This window comes from Pristiophorus japonicus, chromosome 9, assembly GCF_044704955.1.
Source record: "Pristiophorus japonicus isolate sPriJap1 chromosome 9, sPriJap1.hap1, whole genome shotgun sequence".
NCBI lineage: Eukaryota > Metazoa > Chordata > Chondrichthyes > Pristiophoridae > Pristiophorus > Pristiophorus japonicus.
In genome coordinates this window covers 198,579,512-198,594,778 of record NC_091985.1, presented here as the reverse complement: position 1 = coordinate 198,594,778, position 15,267 = coordinate 198,579,512, and the positions used below count along the sequence as shown (strand labels likewise).

Sequence of the window (15,267 nt, the reverse complement as noted above, 5' to 3'; positions counted from 1 at the left end):
GGCGGTGCAGGCTAGAAGGGCTGAATGGCCTGCTCCTGCACCTATTTTCTATGTTTCTATGTTTCTATGTCACCACCGGTAATGTTAGAGTAGGGTCACCACCAGTGATGTTAGAGTGGTGTCACCACCAGTAATGTTAGTTTAGGGTCACCACCAGTAATGTTAGAGTAGGGTCACCACCGGTAATATTACAGTAGGGTCACCACCAGTAATGTTAGAGTAAGGTCACCACCAGTAATGTTAGAATAGGGTCACCACCAGTAATGTTAGAGTAGTGTCACCACCAGTAATGTTAGATTAGGGGCACCACCAGTAAGATTAGAGTAGTGTCACCACCGGTAATGTTAGAGTAGTGTCACCACCGGTAATGTTAGGATCGGGTCACCTCTATAAATGTTAGAGTAGGGTCACGATCAGTAATGTTAGAGTAGGGGTCAACACCATTAATGTTAGGGTAGGGTCACCACCAGTAATGTTAGGGTAGGGTCAACACCATTAATGTTAGAGGAATGTCACCACCAGTAATGTTGGAGTAGGGTCACCACCAGTAATGTTAGAGTGGTGTCACCACCAGTAATGTTAGAGTGGTGTCACCACCAGTAATGTTGGAGTAGTGTCACCGCCAGTAATGTTAGAGAAGTGTCACCACCAGTAATGTTGGAGTAGGGTCACCACCGGTAATATTAGAGTAGGGTAACCACCAGTAATGTTAGAGTAAGGTCACCACCAGTAATGTTAGAGTCGGGTCACTATCAGTAATGTTAGAGTAGGGTCACCACGATTAATGTTAGGGTAGGATCACCACCAGTAATGTTAGACCAGGGTCACCACTAGTAATGTTAGAGTAGTGTCACCAGCGATAATGTAAGAGTGGTGTCACCAGCGGTAATGTTCGGGTCGGGTCACCACTATTAATGTTGAGTAGGGTCACCACCAGTAATGTTAGAGTAGTGTCGCCAGCGGTAATGTAAGAGTGGTGTCACCAGCGGTAATGTTCAGGTCGGGTCACCACTATTAATGTTAGAATAGGGTCACCACCAGTAATGTTAGAGTAGGGTCACCACCAGTAATGTTAAAGTATGGTCACCAGCGGTAATGTTAGAGAAGGATCACCACCAGTAATGTTAGATTAGTGTCACCACCTGTATTGTTAGAGTAGTGTCACCACCTGTAATGTTAGAGGAATGTCACCACCGGTAATGTTGGATGAGTGTCACCACCGGTAATGTTAGAGGAATGTCACCACCAGTAATGTTGGAGTAGTGTCACCACCGTTAATGTTAGAGTAGGATCACCACCAGTAATGTTAGATTAGTGTCACCAGCGGTAATGTTAGAGTAGTATCACCAACAGTAATGTTAGTGTAGGGTCACCACCAGTAATGTTAGAGCACTGTCACCAACATTTATCACCATAGTACAAAACAACATTGTAACTATCTCATGCATGAGGGAAGGTTTCAGACATTATTATGAGTCATCAAGAACCTTACTCAGTATGCCTGTGGGATGATCCCTTCAGGGATCACAGTGAATGTGCAGGGCACTTTCCAACTGGGACGAGTTTCTGTTCATTAATTTGAAATGATGGAGTTTGATGAACAGAGTTGTACAATTTCACCTTTGTAGTCCCAGGTGCACTGATGTGGAAAGTCTTGCATTGTTGGTTAAGTGACTGTTGCTGACACAACTTGCCGTGTGATTAAATGTCTCACCGGGGCATGGAATACCCTATAAAGGGGAGTGTTTATGGATTGCAGGTACACTCTGACACTAACCGCATACCCGGACACCAGTCACATATTCTTCCACAAAATGGCACTGCCAACAACTGAACTGATCAGCCTCATTTACTACCATGCTCTCGCAGCCTTTGGCATTCCAGGTAAGTCAATGTAACTTGGAGTCTAATCATCATCTTCATCATAGGCAGTCCCTCGGTGTCGAGGAAGACTTGCTTCCACTCTTAACATGAGTTCTTAGCTGGCTGTGCAGTCCAATATGGGAACCACAATCTCTGTCACAGGTGGGACAGATAGTCATTGAGGAAAGGAATGGGTGGGACTGGTTTGCCGCACACTCTTTCCGCTGCCTGCACTTGATTTCTGCATTCTCTCGGCAATGAGACTTGAGGTGCTCAGCGCCCTCCCAGATGCACTTCCTCCACTTGGGCGGTCTTTGGCCAGAGATTCCCAGGTGTCGGTGGGGATGCCGCACTTTATCAGGGAGACTTTGAAGGTGTCCTTGTAAGGTTTCCTCTGCTCACCTTTGATTCATTTGCCGTGAAGGAGTTCCGAGTCGAACGTTTGCTTTGGGAGTCTCGTTTCTGACATGCAGACTATGTGGCCTGCCCAGCGGAGCTGATCAAGTGTGGTCAGTGCTTCAATGCTGGGGTCGTTGGCCTGGTCGAGGACACTAATGTCCTCTGTCCTCCCAGGGGATTTGTAGGATCTTGCGGAGACATCGTTGGTGGTATTTTTCCTGTGACGTGAGGTGACTATCTTACTGATGATCATTATGTGACAGATTCCGAACATGTCTCCAGAGCAGAGCCACTGATCCAGCGGGATAATTCGCTGAATATCAGCGGGAGTCCCATTAGTCCGCGTGGCCACTGAGGCTCTGTTTTGTCGGTTAGATCATGGGCACCGGGTGCTCAACCTTCCTCCCTGTGCTGAGGGAGGGCAAGGCTGACTCCCCGGGCCCTCCAACAGTTCATAGATCACTAAAGCATGTGTTACTCAGTGTGGATGCTGATCGCCTCCATTGTGCCTTCGCTCCCCGTCAATTTTAAGTTGATAATTCCTCGGGCTGCAGGCACCCGCACCCAGCAGGAGACTCTGATGATATTTTAAGCAATAATTGCTGTTCAGGGAGCTGCTCCACTCCGCTCTGTTGCAAAGAAATTTTGCGGCTGCACCAGCTGCCCGCTCATTTACCGAGCAGCTCCCTCGGGGCGATTGTAAATAGAAAAAGCCTGGAGTTTTGACCTAAAGTCAATGACGTTTTCTCAACTGAATGTTTCGTTAGAATTCATAGCTTTTAATAATTGCTGTGTGAATTTATATTGAATATTTGGCGATGTCTGTCTGGAAGACCGCAGAATTTTCAATCCCTCTATATTGAGTACATAAAAAGATAAGAATTAGGAGCTGGTGTCGGCCATTCCGCCCTTCGAGCCTGCTCCGCCATTCAATAAGGTCGTGGTTGATCGGAACTTGGCCTCAACAGGAAAGATGCGATTGCACTCGAGTGCAGAGGAGATTTACGAGGATGTTGCCAGAACTGGACAATCTTACCTATGAGGGAAGGTTGGAAATGCTGGGATGGTTTTCTTTGGAATAGCAGAGGTTGAGGGGAGATTTAATTGAGGTGTATATGATTATGAGGGGCCTAGATAGGGTGGATAGGAAGGACATGTTTTGGGTGTTGGGGTGTATCTATGGGACAATTGAGTATAAAACGAGGTGTACTGTTTTGTCCTTGTACATGACCTTACAGGCCGCACTTGGAATACTATGTCCAGTTTTGGTCTCCTCACACGGTGGGTGATATTGAGGCTCTGGATAGGGTGCAGGAGAGGTCCACTGGACTAATTCCAAGTCTACAGCCTCTTAGTTATCAAGAGAGGCTAAAAGAGTTGGCCTCTTTACATTCGAGTGGCGTAGACCTAGCGGGGATATGATTGTGGTTTATAAGATAATGAAGGAAATAGACAGTGTTCCAGCTGACAGTTTATTTCAATTAAATAGGTTAGGCAGGACTAGGGGCACAAATGTAAGTTGTACAAGACTCGATCTAGGTTAGATGTCAGGAGGTGGTTCTTTCCCCAGAGAATAGTAGACCTCGGGAACAAGCTGTCGTTTCATGTGGTGGATGCAGACCCACTGAATTCCTTCAGGCGAAAGCTGGGTTTGTTTCTGTCTCCGGTGGAGATCACCTCTTACAGAAGGTAGGTACTGCAGGGAATGTAATGGCCAGCATGACCTCCTGGACTGGTTTCGATCTCCGAGATGGGTCGGAGAGGAATTTCCCAGATGTTTTCCCAAATGGGCCTGGGTTTTTTATCTGTTTTTTTGCCTCACGCAGGAGATCACATGGTTTGGGGTGGGGTGGAGTGGACATGTTGTGATACACAGGGTATCTGGATTGTGTGGAGCAGGCTGGATGGACCACACAGTCTTTAACTGACCGTCATTGTTCGTATCTTTGTATGTTCGTATTTCCTTTAGCAGAGAGGTCAATCACCAGGGCACACAGATTAAAACCAGATAGGAGAGGGGGTGAGGGAAAAGAATCACAGAGGGTGGTGGAGGGTGTGGAACTCACTGCCTGAAAGGGTGGTCAAGGCAGAAATCCTCATCTCTTTTAAGAAGTAATTGGACGTGCCCTTGAACAGCCGTGACCTACAGGGCTACGGAGCTGGTGCTGGAAGGTGGGATTAGGTTGGGTAGCTCTTTTTCGACCGACAGGGACACGATGGGCTGAATGGCCTCCTTCTGTCTTGTAATTTTTCCATGATTCTATGATTCCACATTCCTGCCTGTTCCCCATAACCCTTGCCTCCCCTATAGTTCAAGAATGTGTCCATCTTTCCCTTCAATATATTCAGCGACCCAGCCTCCACAGCTCTCTGGGCAGAGAATCCCAAACAATCACGACCCACTTAGAGGAGAAAATCCTCCTCATCTCCATTTCAAATGAGTGACCTCTAAACCTGAAACTATACACCCTAGTTCTAGATTGAACCTCGATGGGAACACCTTATCTGCATCTACCCTCTCAAGCCCCCTCAGTATCTTGTACGTTTCAATAAGATCACCTCTCATTCTTCTAAACTCCAATGAGTGCTCAATGTTTTCTTAAAAATAACTCTTCATTTGCGCTGGCCCATAGAGTAAAACAATCTGTGTGCATGAGCCTAAGTTGCAGCACATGTGAACATTGCCCCCACAATATTCAACTGAGTGTCACTGTTACTGACCACTACAAAATGCGGTGGTACAGAGGGACCTGGGGGTCCTTGTACATGAAATGCATAAAGTTAGTATGCAGGTACAGCAAGTAATCAGCAAATGGAATGTTGGCCTTTATTGCAAGGGGGATAGATTATAAAAGCAGAGAAGTCCTGCTACAACTGTACAGGATATTGGTGAGGCCACACCTGGAGTACTGCATATTGTTTTGGTCTCCTTATTTAAGGAAGGGTATACTTGCATTGGAGGCTGTTCAGAGAAGGTTCACTAGGTTGATTCCTGAGATCAAGGGGTTGTCATTATGGAGAAGGGTTGAGCAGGTTGGGGGCCTATTCTCATTGGCGTTTTGAAGAATGAGAGGTGATCCTATTAAAATATGTAAGATTCTGAGGGGGCTTGACAGGTTGATGCAAAGAGGATCTTTCCCCTCGTGGGGGAATCTAGAACTAGGGGACATCGTCTCAGAATAAGTAGTCACCCACTTAAAACTGAGAGGAGGAGGAATTTCTTCTTTCAGATGGTCGTGGATCTTTGGAATTCTCTCCCCCAGATAACTGTGGAGGCTGGGTCATTGAATATATTTAAGGTGGAGATCAACAGATTGTTGAAAGATAAGGGAGTGAAGGGTATGGGGAGCGGGCGGGGATGTAGAGCTGAGTCCACGATCAGATCAGCCATGATCTTATTGAATGGCAGAGCAGGCTCGAGGGGCCAAGTGGATGACTCCAGTTCCTATTTCTGACGTTCTTCTCCTTTTCCATACAGCGAACCTGATGACAATGGTGATTCTCGCCAGAGGCAAATGTGGCCTTTCTAGTGGCACCTCCGTCTACATGGTTGCCATGGCAGCAGCAGATCTACTGGTCATAACCATCAATGTAATGCTGCACCGCGTTTTTACATATCACTTTCCCCATTCATTCCTCGGCTACACCGCTGTCTGTAGGTCCCTTATATACCTCAATACTGCTGCCCTTGACATGTCGGTATGGTTTACTGTCTCCTTCACATGTGACCGTTTTGTATCCATCTGCTGTGAGAAGTTCAAAGCGAAATACTGCACAGTGAAAAGTGCAGCCGCGATTATAACAACGCTCTCTGTCCTGCTCTGTTTGGACAATATCCCCTTTTGGTATGCATACGAAACTGAACGAATAGTTCACAATATTCACTGGGGGTGCCGCACGAAGATTGGATTTTTCACTTCGGCTGCAGGCACAGCGTACGCCTGGTTAGAAACTGCCCTATCTCCAGGAATTCCCTTCGCTGTGATATTACTGTGTAACGGTTTGACAGTCAGACGTATTCTAGTGGCCAGCAGAGCCCGCAGGGGACTCCGGGGTCAGGCCAGTGAGAGTCAGAGCGATCCAGAGATGGCGAACCGGAGGAAATCCATCATTTTACTGTTCACTGTATCGGGTAGTTTTATACTGTTGTGGGTGACAGCTGCCGTTAGTTATTTAACAAGCTCCCTGGTCGTTTATGCCTTAAGCGATTATACATCTCCGGCATACATCGCCTCTGTAACTGGCTTCATGCTCATGTATTTGAGTTCCTGTACAAACACATGTATCTATGCAGCGACACAAACTAAATTCAGGGAGGAGTTGGTGAAGATGGTGAAGAATCCTTGTACATCGATTCTGACATTGGTTAAAAAAATTTGACGATCAAACCAGAGCTTCCTGTCCTCATTAAAGCTCGATTACAGATTATGTTCCGCTGCAGAATGGCAACTTGCAGTTGAAATGAAAATGTAATTATCGTTGTGAAAGTGAACAGGTATCAGAAAACATTTCTTCCATTTTGTCTCCGCTGCTTTCCCTGGGTGAACATGATCATTTCCTCCCAAATCAGTGCCCATCCCATCTCGAGATTCAAAGAGAACATGTCATAAGAACATAAGAACATAAGAAACAGGAACAGGAGTAGGTCATACGACCCCTCGAGCCTGTTCTGTCATTTAACATGATCATGGCTGATCTGGTCATGGACTCAGCTCCACTTCCCTGCGCACTCCCCATAACCACTTATTCCCTTATCGGTTCAGAAACTGTTATTCTCTGTCTTAAATTTATTCAATGTCCCAGCTTCCACAGCTCTCTGAGGCAACGAATTCCACAGATTTACAACCCTCACAGAAGAAAGTTCTCCTCATCTCAGTTTTAAATGGGTGGCCCCTTATTCTAAGATTTTGCCCTCGAGTTCTAGTCTCCCCCATCAGTGGAAACATCCTCTCTGCATCCACCTTGTCAAGCCCCCTCATAATTTAATACGTTTCGATAAGATTACCTCTCATTCTTCTGAATTCCAATGAGTAGAGGCCCAACCTACTCAACCTTTCCTCATCGGTCTATCCCCTCATCTCTGGAATCAATCGAGTGAACCTTCTCTGAACTGCCTCCAAAGCAAGTATATCCTTTCGTAAAGATGGAAACCAAAACTGCACACAGTATTCCAGGTGTGGCCTCACCAATACCCTGTACAGCTGTAACAAGACTTCCCTGCTTTTATACTCCATCCCCTTTGCAATAAATGCCAAGATTCCATTGGCCTTCCTGATCACTTGATATACCTGCCTTTTGTGTTTCATGCACAAGTACCCCCAGGTCACGCTGTACTGCAGCACTTTGCAATTTTTCTCCATTTAAATAATAACTTGCTCTTTGATGGGTTTTTTGCCAAAGTGCATGACCTCACATTTTCCAACATTGTACTCCATCTGCCAAATTTTTGCCCACTCACTTAGCCTGTCTTTGTCCATTGCAGATTTTGTGTGTCCTGCTCACACATTGCTTTTTCTCCCATCTTTGTATCATCGGTATTGTGTTCCTAACACAGATGAGGCTGCACACTGGGAGGTTAAAGTAACAGTGACCTCAGTCTTTAATAAGACACTCCAGAGTGAGGAACAGCCCTTAGGTGCCGGCTTATATACAGTGCTCTCAAGGGATGCTCGGATCCCTTCAGGGGATGCGATCACTGGTGGCGGAACGTGGGACTGCATGCTTTACAGATACACAACATCACTCCCCCCACAAAGTCAAAATGAAAACTATTTACAAGATGAGGCGGTCGGGAGCCTTTCTTTCCCTGGTGGACTGCCTCGGTACAAATGTCTGTTCTGGTGTTTTAGCTCTGCCCTCGCTGGGCTGGCGTGTTGTTGGCCCTGCAGGTCTGATAGGTGAGCCTGGCCTTGCTGGGCTGTTGGGCGTGATGGGTTCGATGTCCTGGTCCTGCGTGGTGTCGTTGATCCTTTGGGTGTGTGTTGTGGGTGCGAAAAAGGTGGTGTCTGCTGTGGCTTGTTCAGGGCTGTCTGTGAAACGCAGCCTCGTTTGGTCCAGGTGCTTTCTGCAAATTTGTCCGTCGTCTAGGTTGACTACAAACACCCTACTCCCTTCTTTAGCTATCACCGTGCCCGCGATCCACTTGGGACCATGTCCCAGTTTAGCACATACACAGGGTCATTCAGATCAATTTCCCGTGACACAGTGGCGCGACCATCGTTTACATTTTGTTGCTGACGCCTGCTCTCTACCTGATCATGCAGGTTGGGGTGAACCAGCGAGAGTCTGGTTTTAAGTGCCCTTTTAACGAGTAGCTCAGCCAGGGGCACCCCTGTGAGCAAGTGGGGTCTCGTGCGGTAGCTGAGCAGTACTCGGGGCAGGCGGGTTTGGAGTGAGCCTTCTGTGACTTGTTTAAGGCTCTGTTTGATTGTTTGTACTGCCTGCTCTGCCTGCCCATTGGAGGCTGGTTTAAACGGGGCCGAGGTGGTCATGAATTCTTTAATTGCGGTACTGGTGAAACATGGCCCGTTGTCACTGACCAGTATGTCAGGCAGGTCGTGGGTAGCAAACATGGCCCTCAGGCTTTCAATGGTGGCGGTGGTGGTGCTTCCCGACATTATTTCACATTCAATCCATTTTGAAAAAGCACCCACCACCACCAGGAACATTTTACTGAGAAACGGGCCAGCATAGTCGACATTGATCCTCGACCATGGTCTGGAGGGCCAGGACCACGAACGTAGTGGTGCCTTGCTGGGCGCGTTGCTCAACTGAGCACATACGCTGCATTGCCGTACACAGGACTCTAAGTCAGAGTCGATACCGGGCCACCACACATGGAATCTGGCTATTGCTTTCATCATTACTATACCCGCGTGTGTGCTGTGGAGATCGGAGATGAACGTCTACCTGCCCTTTTTTGGTAGCACTACGCAGTTACCCAACAACAGGCAGACTGCCTGAATGGACAGCTCGTAGTTTCGCCGCTGGAATGGCTTGATTGGCTCTTGCATTTCAATGGGATGCTGGCCCAGCTCCCATGCAGCACACAGTTTTTTACTAGGGACAGCACAGGATCTTGGCTGGTCCAAGTCCTAATCTGGCGGGCCGTGACAGGTGAATTATCAGTTTCAATTGCGTCCATGACCATCAACAAGTATGCAGACTGCGCCATTTCCACCCCCGTGGTGGGCAATGGTAGCCGACTGAGAGCATCAGCACAGTTCTCAGTGCCTGGCCTGTGGCGGATGGTATAGTTATACACTGAGAGCGTGAGTGCCCACCTTTTTATGCGGGCTGAGGCATTAGTATTTATCCCCTTGTTTTTAGCGAACAGGGATGTGAGAGGCTTGTGATCGGTTTCCAGCTCAAGTTTGAGGCCAAAGCAGCACTGATGCATTTTCTTTACCCCGAACACACACGCTAATGCCTCTTTCTCAATCATGCTGTAGGCCCTCTCGGCCTTAGACAAGCTCCTGGAAGCATAGGCGATAGGTTGCAACTTCCCCGCAACATTAGCTTGTTGTAATACACACCCGACTCCGTACGATGACGCGACACATGCTAGCACAAGTCTTTTGCACCGGTTCTACAATACCAGCAGTTTGTTGGAGCATAAAATGTTTCTGGCTTTCTCAAAAGCAATTACTTGTTTTTTTTCCCATACCCAGTTCTCGCCTTTGCGCACTAACACATATAGGGGTTCTAAATGGGTGCTTAACCCCGGTAGGAAGTTATCAAAATAGTTGTGGAGTCCCAGGAACGACCGCAGCTCTGTGTCATTCTGTGGCCTGTGTGGGGTCCTGATCTCCTCTGTCTTGGTGTCTGTTCACTGAATGCCGTCCACTACGATCTTTCTCCCCAAAAACTCCACTTCTGTTGCCATGAAGATGTATTTCGACCTCCTCAGCCGCAGGCCGACGCGATCCAGTCGCTGGAGAACCTCCTCCAGGTTTGTAGGTGTCAGTGTTGTCCCAACCCGTGACCAATATGTCCTGAAAGACTACGGTGTGTGGTACGACTTGAGTAGGCTCTCCGTGTTTCTCTGAAAGATCGCTGCAGCCGACCGAATTCCAAACAGGCATCTGTTGTAGATGAACAGTCCCTTGTGCGTGTTGATGCAGTTGAAGCCCTTCGAAGACTCCTCCAGCTCCTGCGTCATGTAAGCCGAAGTCAGGTCGAGCTTGGTGAACGTCTTGCCTCCTGCCAGCATTGCAACTAGGTCATCTGTCTTAGATAGTGTGCATTGGTCCTGTAGCAAGAAACGATTAATAGTTACTTTATAAACGCCACAAATCCTGACCGTGCCATCACTTTTGAGTACTGGAATAATCAGGCTGGCCCACTCACTGAATTCCATTGGGGCGATGATGCCCTCGAGTTGCAGCCTGTCCATCTCTATTTCCACTCTCTCCCTCATCATATGAGGTACCGCCCGCGCCTTGGGGTGAATGGGCCGTGTCTCTGGGACCAAGTGGATCCGCACCTTCACCTCGGAAAAGTTTCAAATGCCTGGCTCAAAAAGGGAAGGAAATTTCTTAAGAAACTGGGTCGATGAGGCCTCATCGACATGTGATAGTTCTCGGTTGTCATCACAGTTCCAGCGGATTTTGCCCAGCCAGCTCTTTCCAAGCAGTGTGGGATAATCCAGTGTGGCAGTTCATGCACCGTGCCCTCATAGGTGACCTTGAACATGGCGCTGCCCAGGACAGTGTTAAGATCTTTGGTGTACTTTCTCAGTTTCGTGTGGATGGGGCTCAGGCCTGGTCTGAATGCCTTGTTGCACCACAGTCTCTCAAACATCATTTTGCTCATGATGGATTGGCTAGCACCAGTGTCCAGTTCCATGGCTACAGGTAAGCCATTCAATGTTACGTTTAGCATTATAGGTGGACATTTCATCGAAAATATGTGCACCCCATGTACTTCAGCATCTGCCTCCTCTCTCTGAGGCTCGAAATTGCTTTGATCCACAATGGACCGATCTTCCTCTGCCATGTGATGGTTAGCAGGTTTTGCAGAGCTTGCATCTCTTTTGCAAGCTCGTTGGAGGTGCCCCATTGTTCCACAGCTCTTGCAAACATACCCTTTGAAGTGGCATGAATAGGCTGAATGGAAGCCTCCACAACGCCAACAAGGTGTGAATTGCCTTGCATTCATCCTTTGTTGCGGACTCTGAGTCATCTGGGTCAACTAAAGCCTGCTGGCAGTTGCAGACTCATGGGTTCTGCCCTGTACATTACTGCTCGCAAACACAGTTCCAGTTAATTTATGAACATTGCTAGCACTTGTGTGCTGAGAGATTTGTTTAGTGTTATCACTGGTGGACATAAATGCCTGTGCTATCGCAATGGCCTTACTGAGGGTCGGTGTCTCTACAGTCAAAAGTTTTCGTAGGATGGTCTCGTGGCCATTGCCCAGTACAAAAAAGTCTCTGAGCATTTGCTCCAGGTCGCCATCAAACTCACATTGTCCTGCAAGTTGCCTGAGCTCGGCGACGTAGCTCGCCAGTTCCTGACCTTCAGATCACTGGCACGTGTAGAACCGATACCTCACCATCAGCACGCTCACCCTCGGATTAAAATGATCCCGAACCAGTGTACACAGCTCACGTTCGACTTATCTGTGGGTTTCACCAGAGCCAGAAGATTCTTCATGAGGCTGTAGGTCAGTTCCCCACAAACCGTGAGGAGGACCGCTCTCCTTTTTGCAGCGCTTCCTTCTCCATCCAACTCATTGGCTACAAAGTAATGGTCTAGCCGTTCGGCATAGGCTTCCCAGGCCTCACCCTCCGAGAACATCTCCAGGATGCTCACAGTTTGCTGCATCTTTGCATTGGATTCGTATTCTCGTCGCCAGTTATTGTGTTCCTAACACAGATGAGGCTGCACACAGGGAGGTTAAATTAACAGTGACCTCAGTCTTTAATAAGATACTCCAGCATGAGGAACAGGCCTTAGGGGCAGGCTTATATACAGTGCTCCGAGGGGATGCTGGGATCCCTTGGGACTTCAGGGGATGAGCTCCCTGGTGGCGGACCATGGGAGTGCATGCTTTACAGATACACAACAGTCTGCAAACTTGGCTACGTTATACACAGACCCTTCAAGTCGTTAATATAACTAGTTGGGGTCCCAGCATTGATCCCTGCGGCACCCAACTAGTTACTGATTGCCAACCCGAGAATGAACAATTTATCCCAACTCTCTGTTTTCTGTTCGTTTACCAATCCTCTATCCATGCTGATATATTACTCCCAACCCCATGAACTTTTATCTTGTGCAGTAACCTTTTATGTGGCACCTTGTCAAATACCCTCTGGAAGTCCAAATACACAACATCCACTGGTTCCCCTTTATCCACCCTGTTTGTTACATCCTCAAAGGGTTACCCTCTTACTCTTAATATATTTATAGAACATTTTAGGGTTTTCCTTAATTTTACTGGCCAAGAATTTTTCATGCTCTCTCTTTGCATTCCTAATATCCTTCTTAACTTTGTCTCTTAATTTTGTATATTCCTCTAAAGATTCTATAGTATTTAGCCATTGGTGTATGACATACGCGTCCCTTTTTTCGTAATAATTCCCTGTAAGTCCCGAGACATCGAGGGGCCTCTAGAATTATTTTGCCCAGCCTTTTTCTTTCAGGGCACATGTTTGGCCTGAGCCTTCTGGATATCCTCCTTGAATGCCTCCCACTGTTCCGACACTGATTTACCCACAAGTAGCTGTTTCCGTCCACTATGGCCAAATCACCCTTGAACTTAGCAAAATTAGCTTTTCCCCAATTCAGGGTTTTTATTCCAGGCCTATTCTTGTCCTTATCCATAACCAACTTGAATCTGACTGAATTATGGTCACTGGCACCCAAATGCTCTCCCACTGATTCCCCTTCAACCTGCCCAGCTTCATTCCCCAAAACTAAAACCAAGACCGCCCCCTCTCGTGTTGGGCTTGCTACAAACTAACTTGCTCTTTGATTTTTTTCTGCCAACATTATACCCCATCTGTGAAATTTGTGTCCACTCACTTAGTCTGTCTCTGTCCTTTTTCAGATTTGTTGTGTCTTCCTCACTCATTGCTTTTCCTCCCATCTATTCAATCGGTTCTTTTGAGACAGCGGGAAAGATCATCGAGAATTGTCCATGTGTCATGCTGCTTCATGAAAGCGGTAATTAAAAAGTATGATTAGAAAGCAGCACCCAAACAGGGCCTTGAACCCTGAACCCTCAGATTAAAAGGTTTAATGCACTGCCGACTAAGCTGTCCGGGATGGCATTTTCTGACTTCCCACAGCGGCCTTCATTGGCTGACATGGAATATTATAACGGACACAGGTTGGAAATGCCACCTGTACAGCCCACTTTACTCAAACACCCAGATCGACTGCCTCACACAGACCTCGTTTCACAAATACTCTCCCTCCACCAACTGTACGATCTTCAACAGCAAATCTGATGTGAAAAAAGAATCCAAAATCTTGATTTAAAGACAAAGCCCAAACAGGGACTTGAATCCTGCACCCTCAGATTAAAAGTCTGATGCTTTACCGGCTGAGCTCTCCGGGCTTCTAGTACACCAGTTCACACAGCGACCTTCAATGCCTAACATGCAATAATACACAAACCACATTTTGACACCTGCTGTTTCCCGAAGGACTGAACAGGGGACCGAACCTTGCACCGTATTTATTGATGGCTTGGACGAAACAATCGGGTGATGTGTATCCAAGTTTGAACATGGCACCAAGTTCGGAAGGACAGTAAGTAGTGCAAATGCCAGCTGTAAATTACAGAGAGACATAGACAGAGTAAGTCACTGGGCAAAATTATATCAAATGCAGTTCATTGTGGGCAAGTGTGAGATTATTGAAACCGAGAAAGATAAATCGCAGCATTTTTTAAATGGTGTGAAGCCTAAATGGTCGGCGAGGTGAGCGGAGCAAAGAGATTTCGAAGTCCAAGTTCATAACTAAAAGCTAGTAGATATTTGCAACAAAAATGAAATTGATATGCTATGTTGACTTTTTTTCTCTCAATTGCGCTGGAACAGAATGGGGAGGAAGTTATGTTTCAGCTGTATAGAATCGTGCTCACTCCTATCAGGTGTGCTATTTATTTTGGGAATCACATCTCACAAAGGATCCACTGGCCTGAAATGGCAGCAGTGATTCACTGAAATTGTGACGGGATTTAACGGGTTCAATTATGAGAATACAAAGGATACAGCAGGGTTGTATTCGCGTGTATAAAAGATTGAGTGGTGATCTTATCAAGCAGGTTAAAATGTTAAAACGATTTGATAGGGTACAAACGGAGAAACTATTTTCTCCTTTGGCAGAATCAAGAACAAGTGGACACAATCAAAAATAGATAAACGCCATTCAGGAGCGAAATTTGGAATCTTTGTTCACACAACGTGTATTGGAAATCTCGACACCTATTCTCATTGAGGCTTCCACAAAAACAAGGGGAAATTATCATAAAATGCAATCTCGGACATTGAGGGGTGAATTCATGAAGTGTTGTGTCATCTAATGGGTAGTCGGAAATTTGGAACTCAGTCCTCAAAACGATTCTGGAAACTCAGACACTTGAACCTTTCAGGGCTGAGAAAGATTCCGGCTTGATGTAGATTTACCAAATCTATTCAATCGTTTCTTTTGATACAGGAGGAAAGATCATAGAGAATTGTCCATGTTTCATGGTGCTTCCTGAAAGGTGGAATTGGAAATGATGATTTGAAAGCAGCGCCCAAACAGGGCCTTGATTCCTGAACCCCTCAGATTAAAAGTTTCAATGCTGTGACTAAGCTATCCGGGATGGCACGTTCTGACTTCCCACAGCGACCTTCATTGGCTGACATGGAATATTACAACCCACACAGGTTGGAAATCCCACCTGTACAGCCCATTTCTCTCAAACACCCAGATCGACTGCCTCCCACAGGCCTCACTTCACAAATACCCTCGCTGCCCCTACTACACGATATTCAACAGCTGCATC

General features: G+C 46.8%; 1 protein-coding gene and 1 non-coding gene across 2 annotated transcripts; one reads left to right on the top strand and one right to left on the bottom strand.

Moving 5' to 3' along the window:
* The first annotated feature begins 5,808 nt into the window (after positions 1-5,808).
* On the top strand, positions 5,809-6,642 carry LOC139274046 (prolactin-releasing peptide receptor-like). Its single transcript, XM_070891101.1, has one exon. It carries the CDS (start codon positions 5,809-5,811, stop codon positions 6,640-6,642), a length of 834 nt encoding a protein of 277 aa, XP_070747202.1.
* A 7,115-nt stretch (positions 6,643-13,757) lies between these two features.
* Positions 13,758-13,830, bottom strand: trnak-uuu (transfer RNA lysine (anticodon UUU)). Its single transcript has one exon. It is a non-coding gene; the product is annotated as a tRNA-Lys (tRNA).
* Between the last annotated feature and the right edge of the window lie 1,437 nt (positions 13,831-15,267).

Bases quoted from the DNA above. Each gene is read 5' to 3' on its own strand.
- LOC139274046 (XM_070891101.1), top strand. From the start codon at position 5,809: ATGGTTGCCATGGCAGCAGCAGATCTACTGGTCATAACCATCAATGTA.